Source organism: Sinocyclocheilus anshuiensis, unplaced genomic scaffold (assembly GCF_001515605.1).
Source record: "Sinocyclocheilus anshuiensis isolate Anshui unplaced genomic scaffold, SAMN03320099.WGS_v1.1 scaffold300, whole genome shotgun sequence".
Classification (NCBI taxonomy): domain Eukaryota; kingdom Metazoa; phylum Chordata; class Actinopteri; order Cypriniformes; family Cyprinidae; genus Sinocyclocheilus; species Sinocyclocheilus anshuiensis.
Window position 1 is genome coordinate 284,500 of NW_015557379.1, and position 24,579 is coordinate 309,078.

Below are 24,579 nucleotides of genomic sequence, written 5' to 3' on the forward strand. Positions count from 1 at the left end.
TCACAATTTGAGTTGAATTACTGAAATAAATTAACTTTTCCACGACATTCTAATTTATTGAGATGCACCTGTATCTCCGTAATGGCGCAGTGGATCCGCACCAAATTTGGGGGATCCCTTCAGCTCGAGGAACCCTCTCGAACGCGAATCGAGTGTACGTCTAGAAGCACGCTTTCGAATGAGACCACCCCCGTTACGGTGATACGGAGTACGGGTGGTTAAATTCGCGGTCCGGCGCTGACCGATCAAGCGATCCCGGGGGGCTACCGACGCGCGGAGGGTGGCGTTCGAGAGGGCTCCTCGAGCTGAAGGGATCCCCCGAATTTGGTGGAGATCCACCGGCGCGTTCGCGAGATAGTGACACCAGTCAACACTTTCACTTCAGTAAGGAGGTCTTTTGTTCAGGCAGCATTCACGCGTTGTCTAATTTGACCGTAAGTGCCCTGCGAAGTGGATTTCAGTTCCAAGGGAACTGTACACATTACATTCAAAGGGCATTAAAGTGCGCGAGATGTGAATTTATATTGTATTTATTTACAGAGGTATATTATGTCACACAATATGTGTTTCGTCTGTGTGTGAAGACCGTAGCACAAATCTGTGAATGAATGTTCCGAAGTGAAATAAACTTCAACGGAATAACGCTGAATGGAATTGAATTGAATTAAAGTTTAATAAACTTCAACTTTACTGTTCAGTGCACTGATGTCAGACTCATTTTGGATAATAAAGTTTATTGTTAAATGCCCTGCCTCCATCATTACATATCTTTGTCACGTCATTATAAGTGTTTGATCACCACATTTGAGTGATCATTGCAAAAAATGTGTTTATGTATATATATTCTGTTTATGTATATACTGTATTCTATATATAGTACCAGTCAAATGTTTGGACACACGAATGTGAAAGTGTCCAAACTATTGACTGGTACTGTACTATAATATACACAAAGAATATCGGCCGATATATCGATATCGGCCTTTTTTTACTCCCTAATATCGGTATCGGCCCCAAAAAAACCCTATAGGTTGGGCTCTAATACAAATATAGACACCAACTTGAGTTCTTTAAGATCAGTTTTGAACTATATATATGTATTCTTTATTTTCAGATTCATGCACTAGAAGACAAACTAAGACGCTCCCATAAAAACACAGCGGTGACTCACCTGGGAAGCTCATATAGAGGTAAATAACCGTAAACATTTTCTATAAAGATGGCTTTTGAATGCTATATCGTCTAGCTGTGGGCAAGCAGAACAATGTTTCTAAAACCAGCTGTTATCCAGATGTAATTTACTGTCTTATTATCTGTTTGTAATATGAATTTAGGGGTTTTAGCCGCCTAGTGACAGTAAAATGCTTGTCAAGTATCTCCTGTAACTCCCAGAGGTTAATGAATGATGTGGCACACTGACCCTTGGCAGATAAACCTCACCTTCATTCTCACTAGCTCCAGGCGATCAGTCACCGCAGGAGAGCTGTGCTTTAACACCCCACTATCAATCACGCACATATGCAGAGCTTAAACATATGGGCAGCTAGAGGAGAAAATCTGCCCCTCCACAGCCCTTTCCTGCTGGTGTAATAAAGAGCTCATCTCTGAATCTAATGCTTTACAAAGACCGCATTTCTCCCCAGTTCCCACGAATGACCCCAGATTCAGACGATCTGCTGTGTCCTTTATACTTGCATTCGGACAAGAACAGTGTCAAGATCAGCATCAAAACAACGCCTTTTGTGTTACTTGGAGGAATGAATGTCATTTGTTGTTTTGGGTGTGAAAATGCAGACTAAATTTTTATTTTTAGGTGCGCTAGTCATTTAACGACAATATAAAATTACATTGTAAAGCATATGCATTGCACAATCATGTTTTTAAATATTCACTATTGTTTTAGAAAGAAATGAACACTTTTCCATCAAGGATGCATTAAATTGTGACTTTAAAGACATTTATAATGTTACAAAAGATTTCAAATAAATGCTGTTCTTTTGAACTTTTTATTCATCAAAGAATCTTGAAAAATAACATTTATCACAGTATCTACAAAAATATGAAGCAGCACTGCTGGTTTTACCTTTGATCATGTTTCTTGAGCAGAAAATCAACATATCAGAATGATTTCTGAAGGATCATGTAATGTTGCTGAAAATTCAGCTTTGATCACAGGAATAAATTACATTTTAAAATGTATTCAAATAGAAAACAGTTACTTGAAACTGTAATAATATTTCAAAATATTACTGATTTTGAAAGCTTGAAATGAGACGTTTAAGGGACCGATTTTGAACACTAAAAGGCAGCAACCTTGGTAGACTCGACTCTCAATTTCATCACAATTTGACATTAACAAGTTGCTAAGATTAAAAAGAAACACCAGTTAGCACAAAATACATAATGCACCATTATGGGTTAAATTTGCGTCCTTTGTGCAGTACTAATTAAATTGACAATCTTATTGGATAAATCAAAATTCCTGGAATTCATTTTTTTCTTTTCACAGATATTGTTGCAATGCTTTCTGCAGTTGCTTAATCTACAAAATATACTTGCAATGCTGAATTTCTCAGTCTTCATGTTGGGAGTGTGTCTATGATGCCTTACAATGCCATCTAGTTAGGTGGCTCACTAGGTTTTGGAACAGAGCCATCCTCTCTCTGCTCATAAACCACATTAATTATCCTTCTGAATATATTCCCAGATGACTTTGTCCTTTGAAGATATCTCCATCTCTGACATGCAGCTAAACAATCCGTCTTCATACACAAACAAACCCGTCCGTTTATCCTCTCTGTTCTTCAGCTTATCTGTGTGGCATCTACATTAAAGAGACAGTAGCTTATGAAGTCTTTTTGACCTTCTGACTGCTTCCCATGAATTACTCATTATTCATTCACAAGAGACACGCTGCCTCAGAAATGCCCCATAAACGACCTGTTTTTGTATATATGTTTGATAGAGTACTGAAATAATTTATGGTGGTACTTTGTTTTCTCTGCATTGATTTCTGTATTATTTATGGAGTTTGTTCATTATCCATTCAACAGTTTAAGCATGTGCTAATGGCGGTCGTAAACCAGTCCATCTGTATCATTCAAACAGCATTGTTCTGGAGACGAGACCGATCGGTGTGGCTCGTGTTACGTCCCTGTTAGCCCAGCTGGGCTGATCTGGGGTCAGTCGGACAGGTCGGGTTATTTATTAGCCCCTCATTTCTCCATGCTTCCTGATCAAAGGCCTGTTTGGGTTTCAGCGGCACCTTGAGTTCCAGCTCTCTCCGTCAAGCCACCTTAGTGTCTTCAGCACTGGTTAAATGGGCTTTTCAGAGAGACACACGACTCCTGCTAATTGCCAGTCATTCACAAGTTTAATGAGGCAAGACTGATCGGTTGTACCTCCTGCGCTGTTTGTGCACGCTAGATACTGTAATGCAAAAGTCCGCTTCACTTAAAAAACTAATTGCTTAATCCTTACATCACTTCCATGAGACGTTACTGAAGATTTACTGCACATCTGGGGTGCTTGTGATGCTTATGATGTTTACCACATGTGCGTATTCTTTTTAGCAAGAGCATGTACACTATTGTTCAAAGGTTTGGGGTCGGTAAGATTGTTTAAATGTTTTTGACAGAATCCACTTCTGCTCACCAAGGCTGCATTTATTTGATTAAAAATACAGTAAAAATGTCAAATATATAATAACCAGTTTTATATTTTAATTTATTTGAAAATGTAATTTATTGCTGTGATAAAAGCTGAATTTTCAGCATCATTACTCCAGTCTTCAGTGTCACATGATCCTTCAGAAATCATTCTAATATGCTGATTTGCTGCTCAAGAAACATTCTTATAATTATCGATGTTAAAAACCGTTGTGCTGCAAGTGCTTTATATTTTTGGGAAATCCATAATACATTTTTTTAGGATTCTTTGCTTAATAGAAAGTTCAAAAGAACAGCATTTATTTGAAATAGAAATTATTGTAACATTTGAAATGTCTTTTTTGATCAGTTCAATGCATCCTTGCTGAATAAAAGTATTCATTTCTTAAAAAAAGAACTTTTTATGCAAATAAGTATTTTTGTCATTTATTATGTGCATCTAATACATCATTTTCGTGAGGTACAGAATTGTGTTCTTCTCCCTAATTAATATAAACAGTTTCTAAATGTGACGAGTTAGGCGTGGTGGTTGAGCTGGGCTGGTTAATGTTGGGTTGTTCTCTTTACGTCATGTTTTCCATGGTATCAACAGCACAGAAACCTGCCTCGCCCATCGCCGGCTTTATGACATGCTTTTTTTTTTTTTTATATATAACTTTTTGTTCATTCATGGTCTCAACGTCTCCTGTTCCGTTTCTGCTCTCACTTCTTTATCCATTAAAAGCAGGGTGGGAAACGGAAAGGCCCCCACCTCGACTGAGCCAAAGCTTCTTGTATTTAGCCACAATGCTGTCATTATAGTGTTCCAGCGCTGCTGCGAGCCGGCGCTCTTAACTACAGCCGCTGGAAGTGAGGCTCGTCTAGCGCTCTGATTTAGGGGCTGATTATTGCCACGCAAAGGTCGCGGGGTGTGTGTTTAATGAATGTATTGAGTGTACGAATGCTTGCTTATCTTATTGATGTCAAAGCAAGGGAAAATTGTCCTCAATCACCAGCACACATTCTGAAAGATTAACTCTTGCTATCGCTCATACTTCAGATTTGAATCAACCCCCTGAACTGAGGTATTAAACTCGGACTCATAATTTCTTCTGCACGCTTAAAAATAGAGGTTTGAAAAAGGGGGTTTTCACAACAGTGCCACAGAAGAACCATTTTTGGTTCCCAGTTCATAGAACCACTTTTCTTCTTTGTGTGAAGGACATTTTAATAATCTAAAGAACCTTTTTCCACTATAAGAACCTTTTGTTAAATGGATGTTAAAGGTTCTTTATGGAATCATTGATGCCAGTAAAAAACCTTTTTTATAAGTGTGCACTAGCATCATGGTATATATATATATATATATATATATATATATATTATACATAATATACATATTCAATCTAAAAGTCTAGTTGCATTTGTAGCAATGCATATATTTTCATTTTTTCATATCTGATCATGTGAGTTTCTATTATTTACATCCTCTCCGACTCTCTTGGTTCAACTCTTAGAAGATGATGGTTGGTCTTGAGTGTTTGGAGGATTTATAAGTTCATCATCTGGCTGCTCTGGTTTTAATTATGTTCAGCAGAACTGGAGTGAATGAGGGAACAGCCAAGTTTTTCTACAGGCTGCCTCTAAAACCGAGCTTAATGTCTCTAGTGCTCTTAGATACTCTGATAATGGTTATGATGAATCTGCTGTTTGTTTGTTTCTACAGATTTGTCACACAACAGCGCAGACCCCTTCAGCGAGCCGACCGAATTCGAGTACCTCAGGAAGGTCATGTTTGAGTACATGATGGGAAGAGAGACAAAGGTACATTTTAGGGGTTATATTTACACTTTACGATGATGTCATTACTGTTATGCAGTATTATTTGAACAGAATTGTTTAAATTACCCTTCTTTTTATTAAGAAAAAAAAGGTATAATAGAAAATGCAGAAATATATTCTGGTCAAGCTTAGGCACTCAGAAACTTTATTAATATATATTTTAATTTAATTTATTAAAACTTACAAAAAATGTAAATAATTAAATGGCAAGGATGGTTAACGTGACAAATATTAATCTAAAGTTAGGGGTTTGCTTACTTAGGATCAGTGTTGTTATTGTTTGCTAAAACTATTGAAAATCATGTTTATTTAAATAAAGCTGAAATAAAATGAATTATAAATATTAGATGGAAAAACTTTAATGAAAATTAGAAATGCTGCTTTGGCAACTAAAAGTTAAAGAAGTTGAAGTGCTAAAATTACTAAAAATGAAATTAAATAAATAAAAACTTAGTAGAAAGATTTGAAAACTTTTAAAAGCATATACAATTACTAAAATTAAGAAAAAAATACAAATTTAAACCAAAACCTGAAGATATAAAAATAAAAGCTAATTTAAAATATTAATAAATGCTAAGTAGATACTAAATAAATAATAAGTAGTAGATAAATAATATTAAAATAACATTTATTTGAGAGTGACAAATTCCAGCATTTTTTTTTTTAAACCATCTTTTGAAATATTGGTAATATCAGCTATTATGCCTTAATATATTTAGCCAACATATTAAGATTATGGGCACAAGAAAATGTAGCTACGGATAAACAACTATGTTTAAAATACTAATTATATGTTTCCATGTTGTTAAACTTTCATATTATCTTTCCCACAATGCAGTTTTCCCCGACATAATAATGCCATTTGTTAGAGGAAGGATGCAGTAAATAAGTGTGACGGGGAGTCCGGATGGAAGCCTGTAAAATGATTAATTCCCATGAAAACTCCCACCAGCGTTATTTTGTGTCCGTTTAGCAGGACCCTAATGAGCGAATCTTGTCCGTTTAGCCAGGACTAATTAACGGCCCGGTTGTCGCCGACCCCGAAGCCAGCGGGATTCCCCCTCGCTGCTAATAAACAAGAGTCCTTATGACATCACAACAGGCCTCCCTGTCAGAGAGGATGTCCGGCGGGCGGCCCGGTGGCTCGTTCTCATCACATGACCCAGTAGCGCCTGCCATTTAAGAGAGTTGCTCGGGGTGAACGGCTGCACTGGTTCTGATTAGCGCCACATACAGGCGCTGGCAGATCTGTCTAGGACTGATTACCCAGCAGGCTGCAGATAATGAGCGTTTTGTCTTTGCGAGATGTAATTGCTCACAGAACAGTGCGGAGCAGCAGATCTGCTAAAGATCGGCGGCAGCGTTGTTGTTAACTAAAACTATTAAAAATTGTTTTAATTAATTGAAGTAAAGCCAACTTAAACAAAAAAAAGTTTACAAATTAGAAAAACTGAAATATATGAATTGAAATAAAATAAGTTTGTACCAAAATTACTAAAACTTCTAATGGAAATAATAAATAATGCTAATTAGATTTTGTGTTTGTGTGTGTGTGTATATAAAAAATAATAATTAAAAAAAAAAGACAAAACACAACAAAATTATTAAAACTTAAATTAAACTTAACACTTGAAATCTAAAAATAAATAAAATAATATAAATAAATAAAATAATAAATATAAAATAAAATAATGAAAAATATTAAATACTATAGTAGTATATAAAATTTGTATTTATATACATATTCATATATGCTCTCTCTATAAAAACAATTAATAAAAATTATAAAAACACATACAATGACTAAAAGTTCAACTAAAATTAAAATATAAAAACAAAACTAAAATTTAATTAGAAAAAAATATAAAATAATAACATTAATTTATTATAATTATTAATTTATTTTATTAATACAATTTATAGAAATTAAAAGAACATATATTTATAGAAATAAAAATAATAGCTACTATTATAGTATATACAAATTTCTAAAATTACACTGAGTATCGTTTTGTTTTCTGTAAATACTTTGTTTACATTCTTACACAAAATTTCATAAAGCAAACTATAATAGTGTCAGAACATCCATGTGTGTACATGCATGTATGCTTCACTCCTTCATGTTGTTTTACTATTAAACTGTTAACACCAACCTATGATATGAGACTTGTTTAGTTAAATAAAGACCTGATAGGAGAAAATGGGGAACATCACTGATGAACTAATGTAATCAATAAATTATGAGATCAATTATGAGAAACATTTCATTTTTGGGTGAACTATTCCTTTAAGTTGTCATTTCTTGCTCTTAAATAAAATACTGTAACATTTAATGCAGAATTTCAGCTTCATCTCATTTTTTTTTTCTATTGCATCTTCAGACAATGGCCAAAGTTATAACATCCATGCTGAAGTTTCCTTCGGACCAGGCGCAGAAGGTTCTGGAGCGTGAGGATTGAGAGCGTTTCTTTAGTGTGCAGAAGCAGCTGTGAGTTTAAGCATAGCCTTCAAATACTCTCTGTAACTCTCCATATGTTAACAAACGGACTCAAGCAGGCGTCCCAGATGTAAGCACTGATGCTCAGCCTGCAGTTCATGTGCAGAGAGGGAGCCGATCAGATGCTAAATGAAGCACATATGTGTTTCTTATCGAATATTTTATGGTTAGTTATCAGATTTCTGCGGTGTGGTCACTGTTTCCTTTCCAATGCTCCAAACTGAATTCCTGACATTTATTTAAATTTCTCCAGTTGTTTATTTGCTTCTTGTGAAATTGCTTGCTCAGGAAATCACACTTCCGTAACTATTTTGATAGCCAATAGCTTTTAGTTTACACTACCGTTTAAATAAAAAAAAAAATGTTTTTGAAAGAAGTCTGTTCTGCTTACCAAAACTGTATTTATTTGATCAAAAATACAGTAAAAACAAAAATATTCTGAAATATTATTACAATTTAAAATAACTGTTTTCTATTTGAATTTTATTTTTAATGTCATTTATTTCTGTGATGCGCATCTGAATTTCCAGCATCATTACTCCAGTCTTCAGTGTCACATGATCCTTCAGAAATCATTCTAATATGCTGATTTGCTGCTCAAGAAATATTTCTGATTATCAGTGTTGAAAACAGTACTGCTTCATATTATTGTGGAAACTGGTACATTTTATTTTCAGGATTCTTTAATGAATAGAAAGTTCAAAAGCTCAAAATTGGTTCAAAATATAAATATTTTGTAACATACTTTACTGCCATGTTTGACCAATTTAGTGCATCCTTGCTGAATAAAAGTATTAATTTATTTCAAACGGTACTGTACATCACAGCCTTGAACCATGATTTTCTACTTGCTTATTTGAATTATTTTTATTTTTTAAATATGTATATCTTAATCTCCTTAGCAACAATATAGCAACACCCAAAGCATGGAACATTTTCTTTAAAAAATGTGTATGTAGCTAACGAGTTTTCAGATATGTGACCCTGGAGCACAAAACCAGTCTCAAGTCACTGGGGTATATTTGTAGCAATAGCCAAAAATACATTGTTTGGGTCACAATTATTGATTTTTCTTTTATGCCAAAAATCATTAGGACATTAAGTAAAGATCATGTTCCATGAAGATATTTTGTAAATTTCTTACCGTAAATATATCAAAACTTAATTTTTGATTAGTAATATGCATTGCTAAGAACTTAATTTGGACAACTTTAAAGGTGATTTTCTCAGTATTTTGATTTTTTTGCACCCTCAGATTCCAGATTTTCAAATAGTTGTGTCTCGGCCAAATATTGTCCTATCCTAACAAACCATACATCAATGGAAAGCTTATTTATTCAGCTTTCAGATGATGTATAAATCTCAATTTCGAAAAATTGACCCTTATGACTGGTTCTGTGGTCCAGGGTCACATATTTGTTCAGATGACATCACGTGAAATGCAGTTGCTGCTGGTGATTTTAATGCATGTGCCTGCAGTAACTGAGCTTCTGTTCCCCATCTGTGTGTTTTACAGCCTTGGCTCCGGTAAGGTGGAACCAGAACCGTGCCTGAGCAAATGACTGCTGCTGCTGCTGAGATGATGCTACTGACATGAAAGAGCCTGCTCTACTTATCTGTGTGTGAGTGTGAGCGTGAGCGAAGTGTGTGTGTGTACGGTTACTGGTACAAGGGAACTTGGTTAGATTAAGAAATTGAAAGAAAATGTAAAGAATATTCTTACATTTGTAGCTTGCCAGAAATAATTTATGACATGGATTTTTTTTGCTTTCTCTTTTTCATTTTTTAGGGTAGACGGTTCTTTTTTTTAAAGCTGCATTTGTATGATTTGAAGACTTGTGTAATAAGTTTGACTGTAAGTTTCAGTTTGGTTGATTCTCTCTATTTTTCCTGAATTATTTCAGTTGTATTCCTATTTGTCTCTGTTTTAAGGTAAAATTAAATTACCCTTTAACTATCTGCACAGCACATGTAAGATATAAAGACACAGGCGCTTAGTATGCTGATTGTTTACTATGTTTTTGTTTGCTTTTGTAACTTAATACTGTATTTTTCGGGGAAACTGACTAATTAGAACCATGCTTCATATTGTAAATAATCATTGTTGGAAAAAAAGGCTATAAATCTCTGTCATAGGGCACTTTGAGGCGGTTAATACATTTTAAGACAACTAATAAAGTTTTATTTACACTACATTGAAATCCTCTTCTCTGAATGCAGAAGCTCTTGTAACACTGCTGTATGTTGCAGTTGTCAGGTACTGGTCAGACTGGTTAAGCATCAACCTAATTCTCACTATAATATAGTCACTGTTGGCCAAATAATGTACAAATGTGCAATATTGTGGTACTGAATGATTACCACAGTCATCTACCATGATTTTATATGGACCTCCAAAAAACAAAAGCATTAAACATTCACTTTTTTATTTTTATTTATTTTTTAGTGTCAGCCAGTGTTGGGCAGTAACTAGTTACAGTAATATTACTTTTTGCCGTAACTAGTAGTGTAACTAGTTACTAAAAAGATTTCAGTAGCAATATTACAGTTACCATCCATAAAACAGTATTTTATTTATATGTAAATATATTTATATGGATGAATGCACATGGATATTTAGATTAATACACAACAGAATATATATCTTAAAAAAAAATCAACATTTTTTTTTTTTAGAGGATGTATACTATTTAATACTCTTAAGGCATATTAACCAGACCTATACCACAGTATGCAAAACTTGCTTGTGAGCATTATGTGCTCCAGTAATGAGCTGCAGTACTGAGCGCTGTCGGTAGGTGTCGCCAGTGGACGCGGCGCTCCGCTGCTGTAATGTGAAATGTGATGCTTGTGCGCAACAACACGCGTCAGCGCGAGCGCGGCTCTTTAATGCCAAGAGAAACTCCAGAGACGCAACAGACTGAGCAGCAGAAGAGAAGAGCCATGCAATGAGAGCGCTATCCTGACCCAAACCTCCGATTCACAAACTCAAACCCTGTGTTTGCATGCATTTAATTCTCAACTTTAAGAAAAGGACGTGGTGTCGTTGTATAAATGTACTTTTTTCCATTAATTGTGGAACTCTATAGACAGATTTAATAGCTTTTATAAAGTTCTCATCAGCACTGAGGATGCGCAACAGAATGACGGAACTTTCTACGCGGAAAAGACGCGCTTTGGATGTTTTTGTGTGTTTGTGTTTGGTTTCTTTGGCTTATTCCTTCAACATTGACTTGCAACATACCTTGGTCTTCCGAGGACCAGATGCGACGTTTTTTGGATATTCAGTCCTGGAGCACGTCCATGACAACACACGCTGGTGAGTACATAATCAGAGACAGAATTAATACATTTATGCAGTCAGTTATGCGTGTTTTTAGATGTTTAAATGGTGAAAATTAGTATTCGAACTGTACGATGGTTTTAAAGGCGGTCTGCGTCTTCAATTGAACTTCTCTCTGTTTCTCTCACGCAACTCAAATTTTCTTTTGTGGCCCCTGGTACAGTAAGCCAACACTCAACTGTCTTAAGACTTTATAAAAATCAAAACGAAAGTTTTATGATATATAATCGATAATGAACAATCAGTACATCGCCTAAGTTTTGCCGGTACTTTCGCGCTCTAGCGGTCTTCGGTTGCCAAGGTTACCTCCTCAGGTAAACGTCACTTTTCTCGAGCATCAGGTGAAAATAATCGCGCTGACAAACTTGTAATTCAACTTTTGTGGTCACTGAAATCTTCTTAATGATATATGAATAATCAACAGTGGTCAAACAGTGGTCTAAATGTAAGTTATACTTTGAAAACCTCTAGCCATCTGTTGAAAAATCGTTAAATGTCATCACGTTGATGCCGCTAGCACAGTACGTCAAATGTAAAATATCTTTAACGCTTTTTAAACAGTTTTGTATTAAATAAAACTGTAATGAAGTTATAAATAACGACAGTACTCACTTTTTGCTAAAGCGTTCCAGCGGTGTTCCGTCGCTATGGTTACCTCGGGCGAACGCTAATTCTGAACGCTAACATCGGTTTAGCGCTAGGAAAAACATGAATTATTGACGTTTTCTGTGTGAATTGTCTTGCTAATTGTGATTTATCTTGGTGTTGGATTGTCACAGTGGCTCCAAAAAGTCATTCGGACTATTTAATCAGTTAAAATGTATATTATTGCGTTAGATGATAATATCAAACCAAGTTGCATATATTTTGGAACTATTTAATCTATTAGAAGTCCGTTTCAAACCAGATTGAGCAAAAATTAACAAGAATATGGAGTTAATTCTGGGAAAAGATCCTTCTGCATTTGGACAATGACATTTGGTTTAATGTTTTGTTGTCTAATCTAATGAGGTGTAGGCTGTTATGCATATGCAATTCTTTAGCATTACTCAGCTCAGGCTAACTAACAGTGTTTTCCCTTACTTTTGTAACTCAACTCTTGCCATTACATTTCAGACATGCAACTTAAAAAAAAACATTGCCTTTGCTTCAGTGGAGATAATGATGTAGTTCTTGCATCACTGAATTGTAGAGCCAAACCATGACAGTATGACAATGCAGAACCACCTCAAGGGCTAATTCACTTATTAGACAGCCCTATTATTCATCCATGACACTTACAGACAAAACACAGACCAACAAAAAAATTTTTTTTTCCATTTTGTAATGAGCAAAATCTGTCTGTTCCAGGTAACCAGTAGTCTGAGGTCAGAAGTTGTGTTGTGATGTACAGTGACAGTGTGTTTCTCCTGATGTCTGTAGGATTGTGGTCGGGGCTCCCAGAGCAAACTCATCATTCAGCAGTTCAGTTCAGTCACCCGGAGCTGTATACAAGTGCCGGATCCGCAACAACCCAGAGCAACGCTGCACTGAGATGGACCTCGGCAGAGGTGTGTATCTCACATGATCTCACAAATATCCAGAGTACATAGTAGATCTTACTTTACCCTCATACATTAGTAAATTCACATAAAGCTGTATATATACTAGGCTATATATAGCAAATCTCAGCTATGTGACTGTTTATATCATCCCAAAATGTGACTATATTATTGTCCGGCTCTAAATATAAAGTTGGATATATTATTATGCTCACATAAAGTGACATATATTAAATAGCAAATCTTAACTGCCCTTTTTTTGGCACAAAAAGTAACTATGTTATTGTCTGGCTCTTTATATAAGGTTGGATATAAAAGTATGTCCACCTTTCTCCAGATACATACAGTATAAATATGCTGATGGTATATATCATATAGCAAATCTTAATTACTTTATTGCTTGCATCGTTGCAAAATGTAACTATATTATCACCCAGCTCTTTATTTATAGTTGGATATATATCCATGTTTACCTGCATGCAAGATTCAAGAGTTTATTGTCATATGTAGAGAAAACTATGAAACAGCCTGTGGCATAAAGTTAAGGACATAAAAATAAAACACGCAATACGTAGATTACAAATAGCAATTACAAAGATTACTAAAATTGCAAGATTACTAATAGTGTGAAAAATGCAAGAAACAAAATTATTACATGTATAAAGTGCACAGTGCGCAATATAAACAAGGAAGACATGCATGTGCAAAGTCCAGTAGAGGTAGATTGAGTCCACGTTGTTGCAGTTGAAAAAGTATGTGTGTGTCTGTAGTGTCTGATGTTATTTGCATTATGTGTGTATCTGTGTGTATGAGTGTAGGCAGGATGGAGGGTAATCTATAGTATGTCTGCAGTGATTGGGGGAGAGGCAGCAGATGGGTGTCGTTCACAAGCCTGATGGCCTGTGGGTAAAAACTGTTTTTCAGCCTTGATGTTCTGGCTTTAACACTCCTTTAGCATCTGCATACAGTATACTTACATATGGTGATAAATATCATATACTGTAGCAAATCTTAACGACTTTATTGCTTGCATCGTCGCAAAATGTAAACTTTATTATCTCCCAGCTCTAATCTACTAAATTTGACTGTAAGTCATGAAGATATTGTAAATGTTAACCTTCATGATTTTCTGTAAAGCTGCTTTGAAACAATTATGTATTGTGCTATACAAATACATATGACGTCTTAAATTCATAAATTTTCTAGAATCTTGAAGAATCCAGAAGAAGAATGCATCTAAACACCAAATACAGTAATTATAATAATCAACTTGTTCTAAAACATGTCTAAAGATCTTTTGAATTTGTAAAAAGGGAAGTGAAAATGTGTTTATATACTGTATTATCATTATATCCTGTGTGAGTGTCAGATGTGGTTGTGTTTGACAGCACCAGTTAAAATGAAAAACAGCTAGAAGATGCCATCTGCACAGTCAAATCAGCCGGTAAAAGAGCAGAACTGTTTTATACGGGTAGTTTAACCCAAACCACTGTACCACTGAAATCACTCATGAAGTTAAACATGGAATTTGGACCGGTCAGTATTTAAAACCCTGCCTGGACGAATGTTTTGACAGCCTTGTTTTGGTCACTTTTAATAACTTTTCTCCCAGTTATAATCAAAAACAGAGCTGTTGTCTTATCCTGTTGTCTTCACATTACCCCTGTCATACTAACACTAATTTTCAGCGCTGATAACGGGTTGATTTACACATTTCCTTTTGTAAATATGCATCATACTATGAGCTTGTTTATGTGATGGACAGCTGACAATATCATTGTTTTTTCTTTTTAAAATTATTAATATTACTGTGTGCAATCAGTTTAAATGTCTGTAGTCTGGCTCCTGAGGTATTTTGATAGAAATTATGAATGGTTTGGCTAATATTTTCCGAGCGGCTGTGCCAAGGATCCAATGTGTAGAGATCTCTTGAAGCTCCTTTCTTGTGGTGGAAAGATGAGAGCGGTTTATGTGGCTTTAATGCGCACACTCCTGCTTGTGTTGTGTCTTACTGACAGAACACACAAGAGCAAGTGAGGCGTGTCCTGGGGCCCCAGCTTTGAGTTTACATGAATCATATAGACTAAGACCCCTCAGGGTCCCCCTTGAGAAATATTGCTACTGATATGAGGGAACTAGTGTTCGTTTCTCTAAAGAAATTTACTGAAAATTTGGTCACCTTAAAGGATAAGTCCACTTCCAGAATAAACATTTCCTGATAATTTACTCACCCCCATGTCATTTAAGATGTTCATGTCTTTCTTCAGTCGCAAAGAAATTAAGTTTCTCGAGGAAAACATTCCAGGATTTTTTTCCATATAGAGTGGACTTCAATGGTGGCCAACGATTTCAAGGTCATAAATGCAGTTTCAATGCAGCTTCAAAGGGCTCCACACGATCCCAGCCGAGGAATAAGGATCTTATCTAGCGAAACAATCGTTCATTTTCTGAAAAAAATGTATATTTAACCACAAATGCTTGGCTTGCTCTAGCTCTGCGATGCGCGTGCACGTCTTCACACATTACGTAATCCTGTTGGAAAGGTCACGCGGTTACTTCTTCATCTTTGTGCTAATGCTGCCTTCACGTGCTATCGGAAATCTCCTATTTTCCACTTATGAAGTCGTGATTACGAGCTTGTCGTATTCAAGTGCTTTAATGTCGGAAAGAATAAAATGTAGCATCCCATTGGTTGACTATCATAAACATTCACCGTGCTACACTTGCAGTTTGCTGACAGTTCTGGAATATCGGTCAAATACATGCTTATTTCACTGCTTATAAAACATACAATATGCTTCGAATGATCGTTCATATCTAACCTATAAATACACTACTTTAGCAACCAGACAAAGGGATGTAGTTGTTGTGAGAACAGCATTGACAGCAGCAATGGTTGTCCCCTCCACCATGTTTAAAGATTATGACCCGCCCAACTCGGAAACTCTGGTTCCGAATTTCCCAGTAGTAAATACAATTTGAGAGGCGTTCACGTCTAATTTCCAACTAGGAAACTCGTATTTACGATAATTCCGATAGCACGAAACTCCATCTCATTTTCTCTTCCAACTTTAAAATAATCCAACATCGTTGTTTTACCTTTTTTGTGAAGGGCATTTGACTTTTTTTGCATGTTCGCTTTGTAAACACTGCATTTGTGGTTAAAAAGTGTATAAATATATATATTTTTTTACAAAATGACCAATCGTTTCTCTATATAAGGCCCTTAATCCTCGGCTGGGGTCGTGTAGAGCCCTTTGAAGCTGCATTGAAACTGCATTTTTGACCTTGAAATCGTTGGCCACCATTGAAGTCCACTATATGGAGAAAAAAAATCCTGGAATGTTGTCCTCAAAAAACTTAATTTCTTTGCGACTCAACTGAAGAAAGAAATGCATAAACATCTTGGAAGACATGGGGGTGAGTAAATTATCAGGAAATTTTTATTCTGGAAGTGGACTTATCCTTTAAGGCAGGGGTGTCAAACTCAGTTCCTGGAGGGCCGGAGCCCTGCAGAGTTTAGATTCAACCCTAATTAAACACACCTGATACAACCAAACCTGTTCTGATAAAGAACAAAACTCACCTACATCTTGGATGGCCTGAGGATGAGTACATTTTCAGACAGTTTCCATTTTGGGTGAACTTCCTTTAACTTATGTGACTATTTCTTCTGTGGAACAAGAACATTCTGCTAAACATCATATATTATGTTCCACGGTAGAAGAAAAATCCTGCTGCTTTGGAAATTACATAAGAGTGAGTAAATTATGGCAGAATTTGTCAGTTTTTAGTGAACTATTTCTTTAAACCTTCCGTCTGTTGTCAATTTATGAAGAATGTTTTGTGACTCTTGTGGACGGGGGTCAGATGATATCGCAGAACCATGACTAGACATTTACTCATCTGCTTGCAGACATGAAACTATTTATCGGTTACGAAATGGTCTTGATCTTGATAATTGCAAGCATATTTTGAGCAATTCTTTAGCTGTGTACTGCAGATCATTTCTTCTCTTTTTACAGCCTTCACTGAAGTTCTTTACTGGTAAAGTGAAATGCATTGTCCTCAGTTGTTATGGGAGGTAATGCTCCACTTTCTAGTATGTTTCTTAGCTTCATCAAATACAGTAATTATGCTATTTCCTTCTAAGCAACACAGAGCCCATTCAAAGCCATATTCAGGACGAGCAATTACAATCTTTATTTAGAGTAGTAGAGTCAATTGATTATCTGTTGGATGAGGGTTTATTGCACTGAAGGATGTGTTTGATAGTGTACTGTAAGAATAGATCTGTTCCAAAACCTAATGAGCTGACTACCTAAACTCCATTCATCATAGGTGCAATTTCATGCCAACATTTTGGCCAATTTCTAAGGCAGCATTGCATGTGTTCCTTAAAACCACTTAAGCTCGGGGCGTTTTTTGGTATTTTCGCCTAAATTTAACATACTCAAAATCAAATGTTTACCCTGCACACATACAATGGAGGAAATGAAAAAAAATGGTTTAATTGTAAAGAAAACCCTTTGGGACCCGTATCCGGGTCCGCAGAGTTTAACTGGTTTTAAGGAAAAGGCAAAGCAATTGCAATTATTTCAGTAGAAGAACTGGGATAAAAGATGAGAGAAAGGTTTATTATAAATATACTTACATTCAGCCCAGGCTCATTGGGAAAAAACGTGCCTGTGGCAACATTTCTGCAAAATTATATTATGTTGTTTTGTGCACATGTTGTGACACATTCTAAGTGAAATGTCTAGTGAATGGCTTTAAAAGCACATTCAGTTTTATCCAATGAATGTGAATCTGGCAATGTTTTATTACATTGGTCGTTGTATATATTGCAGCAGTTCGGAAATGAAATGTCTGTTGAGTGGCGTTAAAGGGATAATGCGCTTATTGCATTTGAAAATAATGTACCACCTACACTAAACCTTTGAGCTCTTTTGTGGAGTGTTTTGATTCATGTTTTATACGTGACTCGAACCAGAACGCTTTGCATCTCAAGTGTACCAGGTGAGCTAATGAACAAGTTTACTATGTCATAAAGACATACATATGGAGGTGTTTATGAGATGCAAATGTCAAAATGTATTAGTTTAAAAATCATGTACTATGGCAAAAGTGTTTTAACAGTATTGTGCAATAAACTGCCCAAAAATAAGTCGTTATTTATTGATAGTCCGTTCCCATAATCAAAATTTGTGTGAAAAGGAAGATAATTAGTTGGTGTTTTGTACCAACAGTACACAGAATCTCTTGGATTCAACAATTTGCAACTAGAAGGATTTACTGTTACTTCCTCTACAGTCAAAAATCTGGGTGTTATATTAGATAGCAACTTGTCTTTTGAAAATCATATTTCCCATGTTACAAAAACAGCATTCTTCCATCTTAGAAACATTGCGAAGTTACGAAACATGTTACCTGTTTCTGATGCAGAAAAGCTAGTTCATGCATTCATGACCTCTAGACTGGACTATTGTAATGCACTGCTAGGTGGTTGTCCTGCATCTTCAATAAACAAGCTACAGGTAGTCCAAAATGCAGCGGCTAGAGTCCTTACCAGGTCAAGAAAATACGATCATTTTACCCCAATTTTACAGTCTCTGCACTGGCTACCTATTAAGTTCCATATCAGTTACAAAATATTATTACTTGCCTACAAGGCCCTTAATGGGTTAGCTCCTGCATACCTAACTAGTCTTCTACCATGCTACAATCCATCACGCTCCCTAAGGTCGCAAAACTCTGGACTTTTGGTAGTACCTAGGATAGCAAAGTCCACTAAAGGTGGTAGAGGTAGGAGGTAGGTTCACATTTGGCTCCCAAACTCTGGAATAGCCTTCCTGATAACGTTCGGGGTTCAGACACACTTTCTCTGTTTAAATCTAGATTAAAGACACATCTCTTTGGCCAAGCATTCAAATAATGCATCTCATAATCTTGTATTGCAGTTATATCTGATCAAATGTGCATTATTATTCTTTAGCTTGGGTTAAACAAATCAATTTTGCTTGGTTGGAACAGCAGCTACGCTAATTATGTCTCTATTTGATCCTCTGTTTCTGCCACGGGATTTACATCCCGTTGATTTACAAAAGCTTCAGTCTGGATCCAGAACACCTGAGAAGAGATGATGCCAACCCCTCAGAGAACCTCAGATGATGCCAACCCTGAAACAACATACAGAACTACCACATTTTGCTATAAGTTTGATTGCAACATATAATAATTGCTGTTAATAGTGTTCATCGTCTGTTTGATTACGATTTTTCCGTACATTTCTGCCATATGTACATCAATTTGACATAGTCACCACTGATAAGCTACTACCACATATATTGTAGAAACTTAATTTTCTGTAAAGCTGCTTTGCAACGATTTGTATCAAATACAAATAAACTTGAATTGAATTGAATTGTTTTGCTACCACTAGTGTTCATTTTAGCTGGAAAGTGCAGTGAATTGTATGTATAGGTAAATTTTTGGAGCAAAAATGTAAGAAGAGGCACATTTTTACAATGAGCTTGGGTTAATTACATTTAATACAATAGTGCAAATTGTACAGAAATTGGGTGAAATCTAATTAAAACTGTTTGTGTGTTAGCATTGCATTGCTAACTAAGCAACATGCTATTGCCATCCATTGGACTGAACTGTTATCGGTTGATCTGATTTGTTTAAACAGTGTTAAATAGATCAACCGTCCATCTTAGTAGACCTTCATGATCAAAGTAGCATGCGCATTTGTTTTCTTTCGGTTATCCGTTAACTGACCAGCACACTCCGGCCTCACGCTCGCTCACTACACGCTTCCAGACCTCATCCTACTTCCCATTCCCTCGCTGAGCAGTTCACAACCAGAAGAACGCGGCACTCAGGACCCACACAGATGCGAAAACAAACTCGTCTGTTACGAAGATGGCTGGGGGGGACCGGGGTCGCTGATTTGATGAGTTGTTTATAGTCTGAGGAACATTCCTAGCACCTTCTTATTTGAAGTGATGGCCAAGATTTTTAAGAAGGGAATTCTTCTCGTGGTTTTCCTGCAGTCTTGACCCCGTGAAATATATCTGTGTTCAACAAGTAGTATTTTTTGGAAGGTGCTATGCTGCTAATTGCTGAAAATAATGTTTCGTCCGTATCCCAAGCAAACTTCATCTTGGTTTTTGACAGTTTGTGTTTCATTCCTAACTTGAGATCTGGCGCTCGTCGTTGTGTGCTTTGGATGCTTCACAGCTTTGGGGGCAAAAGCATTAACTTCAAACAGCCTGAACAAGATGTGATTAGAACCATTTGTCCCACCTTTGACAAGCTGCTGTTTTGGAGGTAAAAGGTTGTGTCCTGCTAGACTTTGTGCAATAGCTGCTAAAAAAAGACTGGCTTATGCATTTCCATCCTAGTACATGCTAGTTTCTCCTGGTTAGTGCTAGTCTTGCAGATAGACCAGGATCACCAAAGCATTCTACATGACACTGCTGTTTAAAAGTTTGGGTTTAGTAAGATTCTTAGAAGTTTTAATCAGCAAGGATGCACTAAATTGATCAAAAGTGACAGTATAGACATTCATAATGTAACAAAAGATTTCTATTTCAAATAAATGCTGTTTATCTAAATTTTCTATTCATCAAAGAGTCTTAAAAAACAGTATCACAGTTTCCACAAAAATGAAGCAGCACAACATTGATAATAATAAGTAATTTTTCTTGAGCAGCAAATCAGCATGTTTCCTGATTTCTGAAGGATCATGTGATACTGAAGACGAGTAATGATGCTGAAAATTCAGCTTTGTTTCACAGAAACAAATTATATTTTAAAATATATTCAAATAGAAAACCATTATTTTACATTTTAAGAATATTTCATAATTTTGCTGTTTTTACTGTATTTATTGATCAAATAAACGCAGCCTTGGTGAGCAAAAGAGACTTAAAAAAACATTAAAAAATCTTACTGACCCCAATTTATTGAATGGTAGTGTACTTATATAAGTATTGATAAAAATAATTTAATCTAATAAACAACAAGCTGTTTACCGAATATTTGTGTGCTCCATATGCTTTATCTTTTGCTTATTAGTGTTTTGTTTTTAACTTCAGACTAGTTGAGTCTAGTGCATTATTTGTTTGAGACTTGTACGGCATTCCAAATCACTTTTGAGGTTCCAAGAGAGTAAGGATGTTGTCTTCGTAGGAAGTAGACTGCAAGACAGCTTACTAGTTTTTGGGCTGGTGTGAAGATTGCATTGCATTGCATGCATTGATTCATTCAGTCAAATCTGGGTGGGAGTAGATTAGGAATCCCAGTTCAGTTGGGCATTTTGCAGACTTAAGTCTTTATACTGATGCTGTCAGTCTGCTGAGAAGGAGGAGAAAAGAACCAGAGCCAAAGAAAACAGCCGCTGTCTCGGGAGCCATCACTCTTTTTCCTGTGGACAATCACAGTTTGCCCCTCAGAGGGCCGCTGTAGCTCAACGCTCATAGATAAACATTAAAGCCTACCCTTATGCTTAGATAAACTCCCTGCAGGAATAACACGCCTTGCTCGTAAATCCTCCATTTTTGCACAGTTAAATACCCAAAATAGACAATAGAATACCTTCAAAATAGATCATGTCTGATTCAAGAAGCTGATATCTCATGGTTTATATTTTCCGAGGTCACCAATGTTACGCCTGCCTGCAGCTTTCTAGTAACCCTTCAGACCTTGATTAGCTTGTTCAGGTGTGTTTGATTAGGGTTGAAGCAAAACTCTGCAGGGCTGCGGCTCTCCAGAACCGACGTTCGCCACCCCTGTGCTATATAAATAAATGTGACATGGCTTGACTGTGGTACTGAATGATCACCAGATTAATGTACCATGCTATTTATGACAATGGTACCTTTTGGTATATCATGGTACTTTTTTGTATAGAGAAATATGCACAGGAAGTAGTCTAGATGTGTTTTGCATGGCTTTGATGATCATTTTAGGAAAGTTCATTAACCAGGATTTAAGAGGTTGCTCGCATCTTTTTACTACTACATTGTGGGATTGGAACTTGATTTGGCCAATAGAAATAAAAATAGAGCTTCTAGACTTTGATTATCCACGTAGAGCAGTTGCCCATCAGTATTGTGAACACTGAAGTTTATATTTGCATTTGATACACATGAGTTTTACATTGCAAATGTTTTGTGTACTTATCTTACCAACACAAAGCAGTATTGTCTGTATTCAAGCATATTAAACGGCCTCAAACATTGACTGTCTGACTTTTGTTTCAGGCTGCCTGGTCTTGGAGTGGTTTTATTGTGTTTCTAGTTACAGACAGGGATGTTTATCTCTCTGTTGGCTACAGTAATGTTCTCATTCTGTACTCTAGGAAATAAGCAGAGGGAGTCCTGTGGGAAGACGTGTCAAGGCGACAGAAATGACGAGTGGATGGGGGTCAGTCTGGCTCGACAGGACAAACCCAATGGCAAAATTCTGGTATGTTCCATTTTGAAGCAGAAAACACAGAAAACAAGTAATCTTTCCCAACTCTGACTCCAAATTCTGATTGGATGAATTGTTTTTGAAGCCATGTGGCTTATAGAGTGATACAGGGATGACATCATTTTGTAGGCCAACCCGGAAGTCATCATCACCATGGTTCCTTTTACAACAACCAATTGGATTCTGGTTTGGAATGGTTAGATTGGATTGGTTTTTACAGAAAATTAACTCTGTGGCCAGCAAAAGTTTATGCACTGTAAAGTTTCAGGAGTGACAACCGCATTTAAATGTGGGAGTGCATCCCCTAAATTACAGTTTGGTTTATGTTTGGAAGGTCGCTTTGCAGTGCGCGCTCTTGAAGGGTTGCCATGTTGCAATGCTTATAAAATGCTTATTAAACATCTTTGGGTTTGTTGTTGGGTGAAGCGATCCAGTTTATGGAGTTAATAAAGTAGGCAGGCCCAGGTTGTGATATTATGGTATGTGGCTTATTTCCAAGGTATTGCGTTTGGATTTATGTTTATTATTGGCTTGTTCTTAATTGCTGATTTTTTTATTTTTATTGCAAGATCTGGCAACACTAATGAGTCAAGACGTACCTTGTACCCTGCGATTTCTTGCACCATGCATGGCATAGAATTTTGAGGTCTAAATACAATCTCCAGAAGTAAAAACCTGAAGTTAGGCTATTAACAAGGTTGCACAACTAAGCTTCTGACAAATCTTTCAATCCTTTTTTAAAAATATACAAGTTGGGATGCTTACAAGGCTGTAAAAGGGACTAGTGAGTAGATGAGTTTCAGTGTGACAATGTTTAACATCACCGACAACCTCTGTAGTCCCGTTTAGACACTTGTTCACCTTTTTCAAGACAAGTAAAAGCTTAAAAAATCAGAAGTGGGGTAGTACTGAGGTATTGTATGTTTTAGAATAAAATGTGAGCATATTAAGAGCTTGTGTTAAATACAGACCTTATTTCAGGCATTTAACCAAAAACCCATTCAAAAAACCTGTTGACTCTGGGATGATGGAACCAGAAGTGCAAAAATATGAACTTGTTTCTGGGTTTTAGGGCTTATTTTTGCAGCACTTAATATGGCACAGAACATTTACTTTGAGGAAGCAGATTAGAAAGGAAACCTGTTCAAAGTTTACATAAAACACAAAGATGAAAGACTCAGCGTTAAATAGGTAATTATGATCAATGTTGTCTGGATTTTTATGTGTTGAGTCAACATTTGAGTGATTTTGTGCATGAATCAGAGTAGGAAACTGATGCTTTTCTCCAATGAGAGTACAATAGACTTTTTTTTTTTAGTGATAATAGCTTCAAGCATGCTTTATTTCATCTGTTGTTCCACAATTTTTGTTCTTAACGACCTTTAACGGCTGAATTTTCAACCATCTCAGCAGTTGTTTAACACAAACCACATCGACTTGTAAAACATGGGCAGAAATGAAGAAGCCATCATTGTTATAGAATGTTTCATGACAACCGCATTGTTAAACTCCAGCTGTTCTGTACATCAAGAGAAAGCATTTGAAGTGAGGGTCATTTTCTCATGATGACAAACTGGAGCTCCAGAATAGACACTTTAACTGGACAAACAAGTCAAACAAGACATCAGCATCAGTCTACTGGGTTTCTTAGTTTCTTCAGGCTTGAATTGTGTCGTGGTGGTCCGGCTCGAGATCGAACTCCTCGTTACTTCTCAGCTGCCGTGGGGGTTGAAGCCTTGAGCTTCTCTGGGTTTTGATGGGCGTCTTACAGGAAGGCAGGATCAGGGTGGTCTGATCAGAGGCAAGGACACTTACAGCGCTGATATGTTCAAATCAAAGAGGTTGAGCTGTAATGATGGTAATTTGGTTGGTAGATTAGTATTTACAGGTCAGAACCGGATTAAACATATGGGCATTCGGGCGTGTGCGAGGGAGATGCCAACACAATCAGGAGGAGTTTGGCAGGAGATGTGGCACACCAATGTGGCGATGTGGCTCATGCAATCAGATTTTAGAGATAGAACTATTTGTTTTTTATAGTGTATTTCACCACAGAGGTGACATTGGGTTTTTCTATATTTTGCACCATAAGCTTTATGTATGCTACCATTTGAGCTCATAAACTGATCAAAAGAGACAGTATAAACATTTATAATGTTACAAAGATTTCTATTTCAAATAAATGCTGTTCTTTTGACCTTTATTTATCCAAGATTCCTAAAAAAA

The 24,579-nt window shown here is 36.4% G+C and overlaps 2 protein-coding genes across 2 annotated transcripts in view; both read left to right on the forward strand.

Moving 5' to 3' along the window:
* The window catches only part of LOC107679131 (golgin subfamily A member 4-like), a gene marked incomplete at its 5' end in the record, with an annotated part of 28,935 nt that extends 18,754 nt beyond the window's left edge, over nucleotides 1–10,181 (forward strand). The window contains 4 exons of the mRNA XM_016474592.1: nucleotides 1,115–1,190; nucleotides 5,374–5,471; nucleotides 7,871–7,977; nucleotides 9,503–10,181. Coding sequence (XP_016330078.1) covers nucleotides 1,115–1,190; nucleotides 5,374–5,471; nucleotides 7,871–7,948 — 252 coding nt within the window. The remainder of the gene's footprint in view (nucleotides 1–1,114; nucleotides 1,191–5,373; nucleotides 5,472–7,870; nucleotides 7,978–9,502) is intronic.
* Nucleotides 10,182–10,899: 718 nt separating this feature from the next.
* Nucleotides 10,900–24,579, forward strand: part of LOC107679186 (integrin alpha-9-like) — a 101,244-nt gene continuing 87,564 nt past the window's right edge. Inside the window, exons 1-3 of the mRNA XM_016474694.1 lie at nucleotides 10,900–11,305; nucleotides 12,752–12,879; nucleotides 22,241–22,347. Of these exons, the coding sequence (XP_016330180.1) occupies nucleotides 11,118–11,305; nucleotides 12,752–12,879; nucleotides 22,241–22,347 (423 nt within the window). The 5' untranslated portion in view covers nucleotides 10,900–11,117. The remainder of the gene's footprint in view (nucleotides 11,306–12,751; nucleotides 12,880–22,240; nucleotides 22,348–24,579) is intronic.